This window comes from Diceros bicornis, chromosome 19 (assembly GCF_020826845.1).
Source record: "Diceros bicornis minor isolate mBicDic1 chromosome 19, mDicBic1.mat.cur, whole genome shotgun sequence".
In the NCBI taxonomy this organism is placed as follows: domain Eukaryota; kingdom Metazoa; phylum Chordata; class Mammalia; order Perissodactyla; family Rhinocerotidae; genus Diceros; species Diceros bicornis.
In genome coordinates, this window is record NC_080758.1 from 29,581,577 (window position 1) to 29,596,198 (window position 14,622).

Consider the following 14,622-nt stretch of genomic DNA (forward strand, 5'->3'; position numbering starts at 1 on the left):
GGAGGAGGCCTGTATGTGGGTGTTGAGGGGCCTTAGCATGTTCATCCTGCAGGGAGAGTAACACACCCAGAGTCATAGCCGGAAGGAGGGGTGGTTTCTTCTGTGTGCCCCACTCTGGGTCCACCTCTGGGCAGAGGGGAGTGGATGAGCAGGAGAAACTCCCACATCAAGAATTCTCCTCCTCTTTTCTTCTGAGCAGCAACAGCCAGCACACAAGATTGTGTCCAGAGCCTCTCAGCTGTGAGCTCTTTCCTTCTGTGGGCCCCGTGCCAGATGCTGTCTTCTGTGACTCGGTTTCCCTGCTGCTCCTGACTCTTGCCTCCTTCCCAGCTGCTGACTGTATGTTGGTGATGAGAAGGGGCAGAACCACAGAGGAAGTGAGAAACAGGATTAGATTGTTCTGTCACATGACAAGTTCTCTCTTCCCTTGAGATGCCACGTGGGGCCCTTGAGGAGGAACTGGCCACAGTGCTCCCTTTAGCATCCGTCATCCCAACACACTCCTTTTTTCAACGGTGACAGATTGTATTTTCCAGACCTGAGTGCAGCAACATTCCCTTATGCTCTTTGACACTCCTCTTGTGGAGAAATGGGTAGATCTTCCCTCTTCCCTGAATCTGGGCAGGCTTATGAGTAACACAGGTGATGTGATGTGACTTCTGAGGCTAGACCATAAAAATTCTCTGTACTTCCTCTTTGCTCTCTTGGGATGCTCAATTTTGGAATCTTTCCACCATGCTATGAGGAAGCCCACGCTAGCACACACACAGAGACTGTACGGCAAGGACATATATAGGAGTTCTAGCTGAAAGTCCAGCTAAGGTGTCAGCTAATAGCATCAATCATTAGACATATAAATGAAGAAGCTTCTAGATGATTCCAGCCCCCAGAAGTTGTCACCTCTGCCTGAGTCTTCCCAGCTGAGGGCCCAGACAACATATAGCACAGACAAGCCATTCTTGTGACCTGTCTGCATTCCTGATCCACAGCATCACTGATCATAATAAAATGGTTGTTGATTGCCCCTAATTTTTGGGGTGTTTTTTTACGCAGCAGTCGTAACTAGAACACCACCCTTGGTAACTTTGTTCCCTATCCCCACTCACTAGAGTCTCTCTCCTTCACTGGGCTTGGTTCTCCTCACTGGCAGGGACCACTGAACATGGCCTTAGGAGACAGGCTTTGCGGCCCAGAGGGCCTTGGTTGGAATTGGACCTGCCTGGTCTGTGCATGACCGTGGGCAAGTCACCTACATGTCTAATCTTACTGTCTACTTAGCATCTACAAACTCTTCTCATCACTCACCTGCCGCATCGAGCTCTTGGTCCTGTGTCCCCATCTCAGCGTCTGACACCTGCATCTACCTAGTTAGTCAAGCCGGAAAACCTTGTTGTCATTTTTGATCGCTCCCTTCACTCCCCCACATCCTTTCATCTAAATACATCTTAATCCTTCTGTGTCTCTCTCTCCACTCTCATCTCTGGCTGGGACAGCCTGTCAATTTGCCTCACTCACTCTCTCCCTATTTCAGTCTTTTCCTCACGCTATAACCAGAGTGGTACTTTTACAAGAGAAATCTGATCATGTCACTCTCTTTAAGTGGCTCTTCACTGCTCTTGAGTTAAAAGATTCTTCTTATGTGCCTGACTGATCTGACCCAAATGCTTTGCCAACCTCAGCTAGGTGGTAGCCCTTTCACTCATGTTTGGGCTCAGCTACAGCGGCTATAGTTACTGAGAAAGCTATTGTGGTAGGCAGCCTTTAAGATGGTCCCTGAAGATCCACACCTCCTTGTCATCACACCATCGTGTAATCCCCTCCCTGAATCTGGTGACTCGTTTTTAATGAATAGAACAGTAGAAATGACGGGATGCCACTTCTGAGATTAGGTTATAAAGAGACTGTGACTTCTCTCTTCCTCACCCTCTCTCTCTTGCTCCTTGAGAAAACCTAGCTGCCGTGTTGTGAGCTGCCCTGTGGCCACATGGAAGGTAACTGATGTCTTCAGCCAATATCCAGCAAAGACCTGAGGCCTGACAACAGCTGTGGGAGTTTGCTCAGAAATGAATTCTTTTCTAGTTGAGCCCTTGGATGACTGCATTCTTGGCTAACACCTCGACTGCAGCCTTGTGAGAGACCCTATGCCAAAGTCACCCCACTAAGCAGTGCCTAGATTCCTGACCCACAGATACTGTGAGATAGTAACTGTGTGTTGCTTTAAAACCACTAAGTTTTGGGGTAATTTGTTATGCAGCATAGATACTAACACAGATTTGTTAAAATCCTCCTACTATGATTGTGGATTTCTTTATTCTTTTATTCTTGTCATTTTCCCTATTTTGAGGCTACCTTATTAAATGGATACACATTTAGGGTGGTGACAGCTTCCTGGTGAGTTGAATCTTTTATCATTATGAAATGTCACATTTTAAATTTATATAATAATTTTTGCCTTAAAGTCCATGTTGTCTGGTGTTAATATAACAAATGAGGTTTCTTTTGATTTGCGGGATATACTTTTCCCCATTATTTTCCGGTCAGTCTTTCTCTATTACTGTATTAATATATTTCTTGGAAGTAGTTGGATTGTGCATAGTTGGATTGTGTTTTCATTTTATCTCACCTGACAGTTGGCATCTTTTAATTAGAGCATTCTTCTCACTTATATTTAATATAAATACAAAGACATTTAGGTTTAAGCCTGTTATATTTGTATTTGATTTCTATTTATACAGGTTATTCTTTGTCTCTCTTTCTCTCCTTTCTTGCCATCTGATTATTTTTATTTTTTATTTTTTGCGTTCTTTTTTGTTTGTTTGTTGATTGCAGTAACATTGGTTTATAACGTTGTATAAATTTCAGGGGTACATCGTTATACTTCTATTTCTGCATAGATTACATCATGTTCACCACCCAAATACTAATTACAACCCATCACCACACACATGTGCCGAATTATCCCTTTTGCCCTCTGGTAACCACCAATCTAATCTCTGTCTCTATGTGTTTGTTCATTGTTGTTATTATCTACTACTTAATGAAGGAAATCATACGGTATTTGACCTTCTCCCTCTGACTTATTTCACTTTGCATAATACCCTCAATGTCCATCCATGTTGTCACAAATGGCTGGACTTCATCGTTTCTTATTGCTGAGTAGTATTCCATTGTGTATATATACCACATCTTCTTTATCCATTCGTCCCTTGATGGGCACTTAGGTTGCTTCCAAGTCTTGGCTATTGTGAATAACGCTGCAATGAACACAGGGGTGCATGTATCTTTATGCATTGGTGTTTTCAAGTTCTTTGGATAAATACCCAGCAGTGGAATAGCTGGATCATATGGTAGTACTTCATTTCTTTCTCTCTCTATTGGCTTGTAGTTATGCATTTATTTAGTGATTACCTAGTGATTACAAAATGAACTTTAACTTATTAAAGAATAATTTAAATTAGTATCTGTATGTTTCTAGACAAGACAAGGATCATAGGATACTTTGGCTCCATTTATCTCCTTCAATTACATACTACTATTGTTGTGTACTTTAACTCTATAAATATTTTAATCCTCACAAATGATATTATATTATAATTTTTTATAGTTATTTGTTATAATAATTATTTATATTTACCCAATATTTACTCTTTTACTTGTTCTTTGTTCCTTTTCACATTTCTGTATTTCTGCTTGGGATTATTTTTCTTTTGTCTGAAGAACTTTCTTGAATATTTCTTTTATTGAAGGTCATCAAACCTAAATTATCTGTTTTTTTTTTTTTGCTGAATGAAAACATTGTAATTTCATCTTTATTTTTGAAAGTTATTTATGTTGTTTATGGAATCATAGAGGCATCTCCTTTCTGCACTTGAAAAATACCATTTCATTGTTATCTGGCTTTCATTTTTCTGTTGAAGAGCCAAACATCAGGGTTTATTGTTGCTATTTTTTAAGTAGTATCTTTATCCTTTAACAGTTTTTGAGAATTTTCTGTTTATCTTTGGTTTCCACAGTTTTGTTCAGTTTTGGAAAACTCAGCCATTCTTTTTTAAGTTATTGCTTCTGCTTCCTTTTTTTCTCCTACTATTTGGGGACGTGAGTTCCATTTTGATACACTTTTATTATGTCCTAAATGTCTTACATTTTTTTTTCTCTAGTATCCATCTTTTTCTCTTTCTGTGCTTCAGTTTAGTATCTTCTTCTGATCTCTCACCCAGTTCATTAATGCTCTTTTTAGCTGTTTCCAATCTGCTTTTAAACACATCGATTAAGTTCTTTTTTTTCTTTTGTGAGGAAGATCAGCCCTGAGCTAACATCCATGCTAATCCTCCTCTTTTTGCTGAGGCAGACTGGCTCTGAGCTGACATCTATTGCCAATCCTCCTCCTTTTTTTCCCCAAAGCCCCAGTAGATAGTTGTATGTCATAGTTGCACATTCTTATAGTTGCTGGATGTGGGACGCGGCCTCAGCATGGCTGGAGAAGCGGTGCATCAGTGTGCAGCCAGGATCCGAACCCAGGCCACCAGTAGCGGAGCACACGCACTTAAGCGCTAAGCCACGGGGCCAGCCCTGATTAAGTTCTTAATTTTTGTTATTGCACTTTTTTCATCCTAAAAAACCTTTATCAGATATGTCTTTTACAAATATTTTCTCCTAGTCTGTGGCTTGTCTTCTCATTCTCTTGACATTTTGTTTCACAGAGCAGAATTTTTAAATTTTAATGAAGTCCAGTTTATTTTTTCATAGATCATGCCTTTGGTATTGTATCCAAAAAGGCATCACTATACCCAAGGTCATCTAGGTTTTCTCCTATGTATTATCTTCTAGGAGTTTTATAGTTTTGTGTCTTACATTTAGGTTTATAACTCATTTTGAGTTAATTTTTATGAAGAGTGTAAGATATGTATCTAGATTCGTTTTTTTTCCGCCTGTGGATGTCCAGTTGTTCCATCACCATTTGTTGAAGAGACTATATTTGCTCCATTTTATTTCCTTCGCTCCCTTGTCAAAGATCAGTTGACTATATTTTTGAGGGTCTATTTCTGAGCTCTCTATTCTGTTCCATTGATCTGTTTATTCTTTTGCCAATACCACACTGTCTTGATTATTGTGCTTTATAGCAAGTCTTGAAGTTGGATAGTATCGGTCCTCCAACTTTGTTTTTTGTCAGTTAGTTACACCAACCACTGGATACTAATACATAGCTCAGTATCTTAAAAAAAAAGTATGTATTTTTTTATTTGTTACGTAGAAATGGCATTGAATTCACTCATAATATTCCCACTCTAAACAACTTTCATAAACTTTCACACTTCCACTCTAACTAGAATGTTATTAGGAAGGAAGCAAAGCCATAAACCCAAAGGATTCTGAGAGCAGGAAATCTGGGTCTAGTATTCATAGCCTGTGTAACTTTAGGCAAGTCCAATCTCTGATTCTCAACTTCCTCATATGTGGAATGAAGGGTTTGGAATTTGCAGTGGACATATGTTGTTTTCAGTCTCTTTAGCGTTTGTTTCTTTGGGTTGGTGGGTTCCTTACCATGGGACTTTCTCTCTGGCAACAGTGATTAAATGCTATGTTGGGCAAATGACGCAGGAAAGGCTAATTTGAATAGTTCCCTGGGACTCAATTGTGGAGGCTGGGAGGAAGAAGCTCTCTTTCTGTCCTGGTTGCTAAGCTGGGGGAATGAATGTTAACATTTTCTTCATTTATCTTCTCCATCATATGGAGAAGATCCATGAGTACCAGGTGAAAATAAAGCCAGGCAGAGGTGAATAGAGATGAGAGAATTTCAGAAAATAAGAGAATAAGAATAAAAATAAGAATCTTGGAGGCACTGAGTCCTAAGTCCAGACCCTTAGTCCTTGGTTCCTAAAGCTCTGACTAGGGTGCTGTGAGGAAGCTAGAATCCTCCTCAGCTACAAGATCACTCAACTCCTATTTTTGGTTTAAACTAATGTGTTGGGTTCTTATCCCTTGTGAGAAAAGGTTCTTCACTAACATGGAGCATACTGGACAGAGGCCAGACCAACCTCACCTCTTTCCCCTACTGTCTGCATTCCTGAATCTCCTTGAGTCTCAGTTTCCCTATCTGTACAATGAGGACAAACATTCTTAAACTCACTTTGCTAGGCAAGTAAATACAATAATATGGGAAAAGTGTTTGGGATATAGTGGATGCCCAATAAATGGCAGTGTTAAGTATTACCAATTTCATCATTTCTCAGGCTGGTATTGCTCAGAATTCAGAGGGCATCACAAGTAGCAAAACTAAGAAAAATTAAGGCTTTGGGAGCAAAAAAAATTAATTTGCAGTTGTATTTCAACACTCTGTGAATGTGGGACCATTATTGCCTGGCATCCCTTGGGACAGTGCTGACGTTAAGCAACCTGGCTTAACAAAATGTTTTGTCTCCCATAAGTGGGAGTCTGGAGGTGGAGTTTAAACCAGGGCAATATGGCCATACCATGTTGTCAACCCACATTCTTTACATCTCTGCTTTCATCTAGAGCAGATTTTTCAACTGATTCCTTTCATGATGAGATGCTGTCTGCCTGGGCATCATCTGGGCATACCCAGTACATATGGGCAACACAACTACTTGTTCCCATCCAATGGGAAAGAGAATTCATTAGTTTCCCATATTTCTCTGCAGGGCTGTCCTTTTCTTTTCTGGAACCAAATTGGCTTAAGCTAGTCCCATATTTGAGTCAACTAATGGTAGGGGACATGAAATTACTTTAATTGGTTTAGTCTAGCTATTGGGGGTAGGTTGAATGTTAAGAAGTTGATAAAAATATTCTTCCTCACTCCATTAACTTTTCTGAGTCTCAGTTTCCCTTCCTGTAAAATACTTAATTCACAGGTTGCTGAGAGAATGAAACAAGACCAAATGTATATAGTAGTCTCAATAATATTTGGCATATTGCAATTGTTCAATGAGTGGAGGCTATTATTACTGAGATGATATACACCGAGGGGTAGATGAGACATCCTCACCAATAACAGGCACCTGGGTGCCCCAACCTGACTGGTACTCCCTGTCAGGTTTCCCCTCCTCGAACTTCACGCAGTAGTAGGTGCTGGCATCTGCAAGACAGATTTCACTGATGCGGATGGAAATAAGTCTGTGTTGTCCAATTTGGTGTTGTATCCAATTTCTTTTACTCTGGGAAAAAGACCTCTTTTGAAATTGTAGATTAATTCCTGGTTTGACCCAGTCCGCTTGAACCATAAGATGGGCCCACTTGGGAGTGAATCTGGTACACTGCAACTCAAGGTGATTGTCTCCCCAGTTGACACAGTCTGTGACATCTTAGCTTATTGCACGTAGAACATGTCATCTGTGGTTCCTGGAAAGAAACTCAAAATCATCTCCCATTTTCCATGCTCTTGGCAGGACTGAGGAACTTTGATCCAGATCATGGTTGATCTTCATTCATTAATTCTTTTAATGACATGTATGAGCACCCACACATTGAGTTTCAAGAGGCCTCTGCAAGTGGAGGCGACTCCCACTCTGAATGCTGTCAGAGGGGAGTCAGTCCAGAGGATGCATCACCCCCCAGTTCTACTTCTCAGACCCAGCTAAGGAAAGAGGACACAGAGGGAGAGGGATGAAATTATGAATGGGCAGTGTTCATAAAAAGGGACTAGTCATTCTTTCATTTAAATGCCAAAAATAACTCAATACATTTGGAGATGGGCCCAAACCCCTCTTCCCACCCCACACCTCCAGGGAGTTTGGGATTGGCCTTCATCTTTCCTCTGAAGGGTGATCAGCTACTGAATTTGTGAAAAGATTAGTGCTGAGAGATGTGGAGAAAGGAGAAATCAAGAGATAGGAAACCTAAAGAGTCAAGTGTGCCTGTGGGACTACTATGTCCATGAAGGCAGATATGACTACTCTGCTTATCTCTTCAAGAGGAAAGAGAGGGACAGTTTATCTCTAAATAAAATGAGAGTAGAGCTTCAAGGGACTGATCCATTTTGGAAGGTCCACCATTGATCCCCAACCCCCACTACCACCAACATCACTACCCCACACTGTGTCAGGTGTAACAATCTCTCCTTTCAGGTTGGAAAACCATAAAAACCACAGATGGCCTAAGATGCAGGTTAAGGAGACAAGGGAACTCTTGGCTTGTGAGGCCAGGAGAGAATGGCAGGTAAGCCGCCTACGCTCACATTTTTCAGCTTCAGAGAAATGTGTGAATTCTCCATGGCCAGTTGGACGCCATGGAATGTGGCTGGACTTGAGGAAAACATTTCTAGGGAAGACTAGTTTTTCTGGAAGAATAGAGGGATGCCCTAATCTCACTGTATTTCATGAAATTAATTCAGGGAGTGGCAAGGAGAAGGAAACACTGGTTGTCCTCAGAGAATAAGAGACAGCAGAGCTGGGAGTAGAACTCTCAGGGCAGACCAGGAAAAGCTCAAGTGTCGGGAGAGTGACTCATTTCCTCCAAGAGGGCTTTTCCAAACAAGACTTGGGAGTGAGTGACACACAGGACCCCTCCTTCTGGTCTCATGATTCCCCAGAAGCGACTCCTGGCCATGGTAGGAGAGCAAACTCACTCATTGACTTCCTGTGTGGGGAATGATGTCCCTGACTGGATTATGGTGACCCCTCAGGTACCTGCCACCAGGCCCCAGTCACATTCCAGTTGGAAATGAGTGAGTGAAATCATGCAGGCTAGTAGAGATTCTGCCTGCCTGAGGATCCGTTGTTTTGGCTCAGGAGATATTGGGCATTCAGGGGCAAACTCCACCCATGTTGAGATTCCATCCTGAATCCAGACACTAAGACGTGGCTGCAAGGGTCCGTGACTGATGTTCAGAGTCAGGAATCTTTGGTAATCTTCACACCTTCCATCAGACTCTAACGTCTTCAGAGGGTAGGATTTTTAGTGCCTTGATGTTTAAGAGCACTGGCTTTGGAACCAGAAACAATCTAGGTTCAAATCCTGAATCCACTTCCTACTTGCTGAGTAACTTTGAGCCCGTCATCCAGACCAACATATCCTTTGACCTTGAAATCTTCATTTTGATGCCTCAAATATTCAAAACTGAATTCGTAATCTGCACTCAGACATTCTCTTCTCACACCCCACCCTATTTAGTATGTGGCACATCATGTACCCATTGGGTGAAACCAAGAAGGGACCCATGTTCTACACCCTCACTCTTCCACCCATATCTGTCTCCTACCAGACCCTGTTAGTTTTAACTTCCAAATACCTCTTGAATCTATTTCTCCGTCTCTGTCATCACATCTTGCCTGAATGAAAAAAATACCCTCTTAACTAAGCTAGCCCCATCTTCTTTTGCCCCCTGTCATCTCTTCCTCCTACTCCACCCAAGTGCTCTTTTACAACACAGATCTGATTTCACCGCTCTCATGCATAAACACTTTTGTGGATTCTCATTGCTCTTGGTATAGACTATATGGTGTGTGATATATGGTAGTTTGAACAAACCATTCTTCCATGACTGCTTGGCCCCTAGAGACAAAGGAGTACCCACTTTTTCTGGTACTCAACACAGCCTCTTTGTCCGAGGTTGGGTTACCTGGGAAACAGACTCTGAGATGAAGATAAACAAGCATATCATTTTTCAGGGAGTCATTTAGGATAAATATCTATGGGAGGTAGGAGAAGGAAGCAGGATTGGATAGAAGGAGAAGTTGAGCTGCAAAGAAGTCTCAGTGAAGACCTCAGCCGACCTCCCATGGAGTTCTGGTGCTAGGATGTTCCTTCAGAGTGTCCTGAGCTGGAGTGAGAGGACTGGGCCTTTATATCACCATGTTGATGAGTCACTGGATGTGGCGTGTTACCAGGCATGACCTTGGGCAAGGAGGCTCTCCTCAGCTGAGGCAATTCCAAAGAGGGCCATCTTCTCCAGCCTGGTGCATCACAGCATTCACCAGGCTCTTCAGAACGTCTTCCACCTGGGAACCCTTGGACTCAGGACAGGTATTAACTCCCCCTAGTTAGATCCTCAAACTACCTCACCTCACCCAGGTAACCCAAAGGTCTCTGACCGCACTTGGTCTGACCTGGGCTTTACTAATTGGAGAAGTTTAGGATGAGTATCATGGGGGACTGAGAAGCAGTTTCCTCTTGGATCTCTGATTGCCTGGGTCTGGGGTGAGCTCCAGCAGAGGACAAAGGAAGGAAGAGAAGGAAACCTCAGACCTGGGAAGTGAGATAAAACTTAGGTATATTAACACAGAAGTTTCCTAGCCACACATTTCCTTGTGTTGTTCCCCTAGAGGGTGCAAGAAGCAGAGATCCAGCTGAGGAGAAGATGTTGAATTTTTTTTTAATATGTTTATTTAACAGTTTTAGATTTACAGAAAAAATGAGACAATAATACAGAGAGTTCCCATATACCACTGCACACAGTTTCCCCTATTTTTTGTTTTGTTTTTTTGTGAGGAAGATCAGCCCTGTGCCAACATCTGCCAATCCTTTTTGTTTGCTGAGGAAGACTGGCCCTGGGCTATCATCTGTGCCCATCTTCCTCCACTTTATATGAGACGCCGCCACAGCATGGCTTGCCACGCGGTGCGTCGGTGCTCACCGGGGATCCGAACTGGGTCTGAACTGGGAACCCTGGGCCGCTGCAGGAGAGCGTGCGCACTTAACTGCTTACGCCACTGGGCCAGCCCCTCCCCTATTATTAATATCTTATATTAGTGTGGTATATTTGTTACAATTAATGAACGGACATTGGTACACTATTATTAACAAAGGCCCATAATTTATTTAGATTTTGTCTTAGCTGTGGCTGCTATAACAAAATACCGTAGACTGGGTGGCTATAAACAACAGAAATTTATTTATCACAGTTCTGGAGGCTGGAAGTCTGAGATCAAGTTGCCAGCATTGTTAAGTGAGGGCCCTCCTCTGGTCGCAGACTTCTCATTGTATCCTTACATGAGGAAGGGGCTAGGAATTTCTGTGGAGTCTCTTTTATAAGAGCACTAATCCCATTGATGAGGATGGAGCCCTCATGATCTAATCGCCTTCCAAGGCCTCATCCCTTTTAACACCATCACATTGGGCTTTAGGATTCTAACATGTGAATTCAGGGGGACACACACATTCAGATGGTAGCATAATCCAATTTTATTTTGTTCTCAAATTGTTCCAGCTTTGGCCTTCGGGAGCTCTTTCAGTTGGTTTCTGCATCCCTTTGACGTACTCCAATCAATGTCAGAGTTTTTTTCTCGTGTTTTTTTTTTGTCTCTTATTTTCTAGAGGTGTTGAAGTTTAGATGGGATTTTATAAGTGCAAAGAAGAGAGAGTAGTCTTTAATAAAAGGACTTTAGAATACAAGAGTCAGGTGAGTGAATGAAGGAAAATTTTATTTTGAAACCCATCATCTATTAGAAACTAATGTTCTCAATGAAGTATTCATTCATTTATTTTTTTAAAAATGTGATGATCTACTATACAGCAGTCACTGTTCTGGCATCTGAGAATACAGATAGTCCCTTCTCTGATAGAACTGACATCCTATTTGAGGAAGAGGCACACACACACAGGCAGGTCTCACTTTGCGTGGTGCTGATATGCATAAATTTCAGTTACCACAGCTCAGTTAAATAACATTAGTCCCCATTACATGGTTCAAATTTCAGTTACCACAGTAAATTTACTGTGAGCAATTGCAGAAGTACAAACTTTGCTACTAGCTCTGCTTCAGTCCACAAATCACCAGGTAACTAACAGATGCTCATCATGATCAGTAACCAATCATGTGACTTCTTTCAAAGTCTGTAGTGATCAATCACCGTGACTCTGTTACTCAGTTTATGCACAGACAGCAAAGCATGAAGTTGTGTTGTCTCGTGGTCTCCCAGTGATGAAGCTACATGTCATTTTACAAAACCAATTATTGGAAAAGGGAATGGGCAACAAAGATGAAAGTGCAATGGAGAAATGAAAAGTGATAAAGCTGGAAGTGAAAGTCAAATAGATGTAAGTGGAGTCATAGAAGAAACAGCTGACCGTGGGAATGTTGACATTGATACTGTTAGAAAGATTCCAGATGTGCAGCCAGAGGAACTTGGTGATGGCAAACTTACCACATAAATGAAGAAAGTGGTGGTGAGGAAAAGGGTGAAAATGTCCCAGAGGCAGTGACACCAGCAAACATTTCAAATTAAAGGAACTTCTGTAAAGATTTCACAACATTGAGAGCACAAGGGATAAAAATGCTGGAAGCTGACCCAAACTTAGGAAGGAGTATGATGATTCACCAAGGCATAGAAAAGATGCTTGATCTATATCGTAAATTATACAAGAAGATGGCACACACTGTTCAAACTTCTCTTGAAAAGTTTTTACAAAGTAATAAAACACTTTAATTCTCAATGTTTCTTGTGTTTCAGAGGACAGTATGCTAAATAAATATTACTTTTTCTATTTTTTCATTTCCCTCTACATTTAAAACTGACAGTAAGAGAGTTTCTAATGTTTTGAAAAAAATTTTTAAAGGTCATAGCACAATCATTATTAATCTCATTGATTACTGAGATCACTTGCCACAGTTTCAGTTTGCATGGTCACTTTCACGGTCCTGCACTACCATGCAAGGTGAGCACTTCCTATATTTATGTTAGATGCTAATAAGTGCTAATGAAATGAATTAATCAGGTCAAGAGGAATTGGAATGCCAGCAGAGAAAGGAATTGGAATTTCATATAAGGTGGTTTATGGAAGGTGCCTTTAATAGAGTGACATTTCAGCAAAGACTTGCAAGAAGGGAGAGAGTGAAGCATGCAGATATGTTGAGGAAGAAGCAGAGGAGTGATACAATTTGACTTCCATTTGCAAAGAATCACTGTGGTTGAAGCAGGAAAGCCAGTTAGAGACTCTAGCAATGGTCCAGGGAGAGATGATGGTGGTTGGGACCAGGGAGTAGTGGTCGGGGTGAGAAGTGTGCAGATTATGGATATAACTCAGTGGTGTGCTGGGGAAGGCTTGGACAGGCTCAGGGGAGCTGATTGTTACATGTTCAGGAATTTTTGCAAGCTGGTTGTTAAAATGTTGGTAGCTTGAAATTGGCCCCGTTGGGAGAATTTATACCATGGAAGTTGGCAAGCACTACAAATCAGTCTTTTAAAATTACTTTTGGAGAATCAATTGTTAAACATTTGCCATCTCACCATTGGACATAAGCAGGTTGAAGGCAGAATTGATTATGAGATATAAGAGAAAGATGACTCCAAGGCTTTTGGACTGACAGCATATGTACCAGGAGCAACAGGGAAGCATGGGGGAAGTTGGGAAGCATGAACCTGATAGAAGAATTAGTGTTTTCGTCATAGAGAGAGGAGGGAAAACTTCTTTCTGGGTTGGAAGAGTAGGACATTTAGGCAAAGAGGAAGGAGAATAATTTTTCTTCTTAAAATCAGAATGGGGGCTCATTTGTACTCAAGAGGCAATAGAGCAACTCACCAGGGCTGGGGAGTTGGGGGTAGACAGGAATCCAGAAGACAGAATAACTCTTGATGCATGGACATGAGTGTGTAGTTCATGGCCAAGTAACCAGGTGATGGATGAGAGATATCCTGATATGTGTAGATTTGACTTGTTTCTCACATTCCGGGAGATGTCTTCAGTCAGTCCCCAGAGCAAGTTCCCATGGCCCCTGCTCAGGACCATGTATGAATACCTAGCTCTGGGGGCATCAAGGACTGTGAAAAGGAGCAGCAGGAGTGTGTGAGCAGGCAGATCTTCAGGGAGGGGAGGCATTTGGAGCAGAGTTGTGAAGGCTTTCTATAGGCTCCTTGTCTGAGCCCTCAGGGAAGGAAGGAGGCAACACAGATTGAGGGTGGCACACAGCAGGGAAGGAAGGAAGGAGCTGTGGGAAACATGCACATTTAGTTATCTGCTCATCATTACAGAAATGTTTCCTGCGTGCCTCCTATGTCCCTGGTGCTGTTCTCCTCCTGGGATGCCTGTAGTGAGAGGATGGGCAGCCCATGAGACAGGACTCTGCCACCTCAGCCTTCCTCCCTAAGTCCTGGTTCCCCTTCCCCATCCCTTCCACTCTGTCACTCAGAGTGGCCAAAGCCATCTAGCAGCAGATCCAGGACTTCTCAGCATTACTCTAATATGTGGATTCCTTTTGCCCCATGGAGCCCCAGTGTTCAAATAATCTAGAAATGTTCTTCAAGGGACCATCCGCTTAGCTGCCCCTCATTCAGCCTCCCTCTGCCCACTTCCTCCATAGGAGCCCTAGGACTCCGTGGACACCCTTTGAAGACCCTTAATCCAGCCCATCTCCTACAGGACCCCACACAGTTCCTGGGAGTTGAAACATCTTAGAGGGATCCACAAAACTCTTGAGGGTATTGAGAGAGATGTGTGCCCTTCTCCTTACTCCATGCGGGTCCTGACCTGTGTGACCTGTGGGTTGGCCCCTCTTGCTGATTTGCCCTTTATGGGACAGATGTTGTCCTGCCCTCCCTGCCCCACAACTTACAGTCAGGCCCTCCACTTCCTGGGGACATAGATGGCAGAGACACTGATGGCCAGCAGCAGCTTTGGGCCTAGGAGGACAGCTAGCAGATGTGGAGTAGACAGCTTTGGCCTGGAAATCAA

General features: G+C 42.4%; 1 protein-coding gene across 1 annotated transcript; it reads right to left on the reverse strand.

Moving 5' to 3' along the window:
* Positions 1-41: 41 nt before the first annotated feature.
* On the reverse strand, positions 42-7,429 carry SIRPD (signal regulatory protein delta). Its single transcript, XM_058562194.1, is given in 3 exon segments — positions 42-46; positions 7,004-7,127; positions 7,130-7,429. Coding segments are annotated over 3 exon segments (429 nt in total).
* Between the last annotated feature and the right edge of the window lie 7,193 nt (positions 7,430-14,622).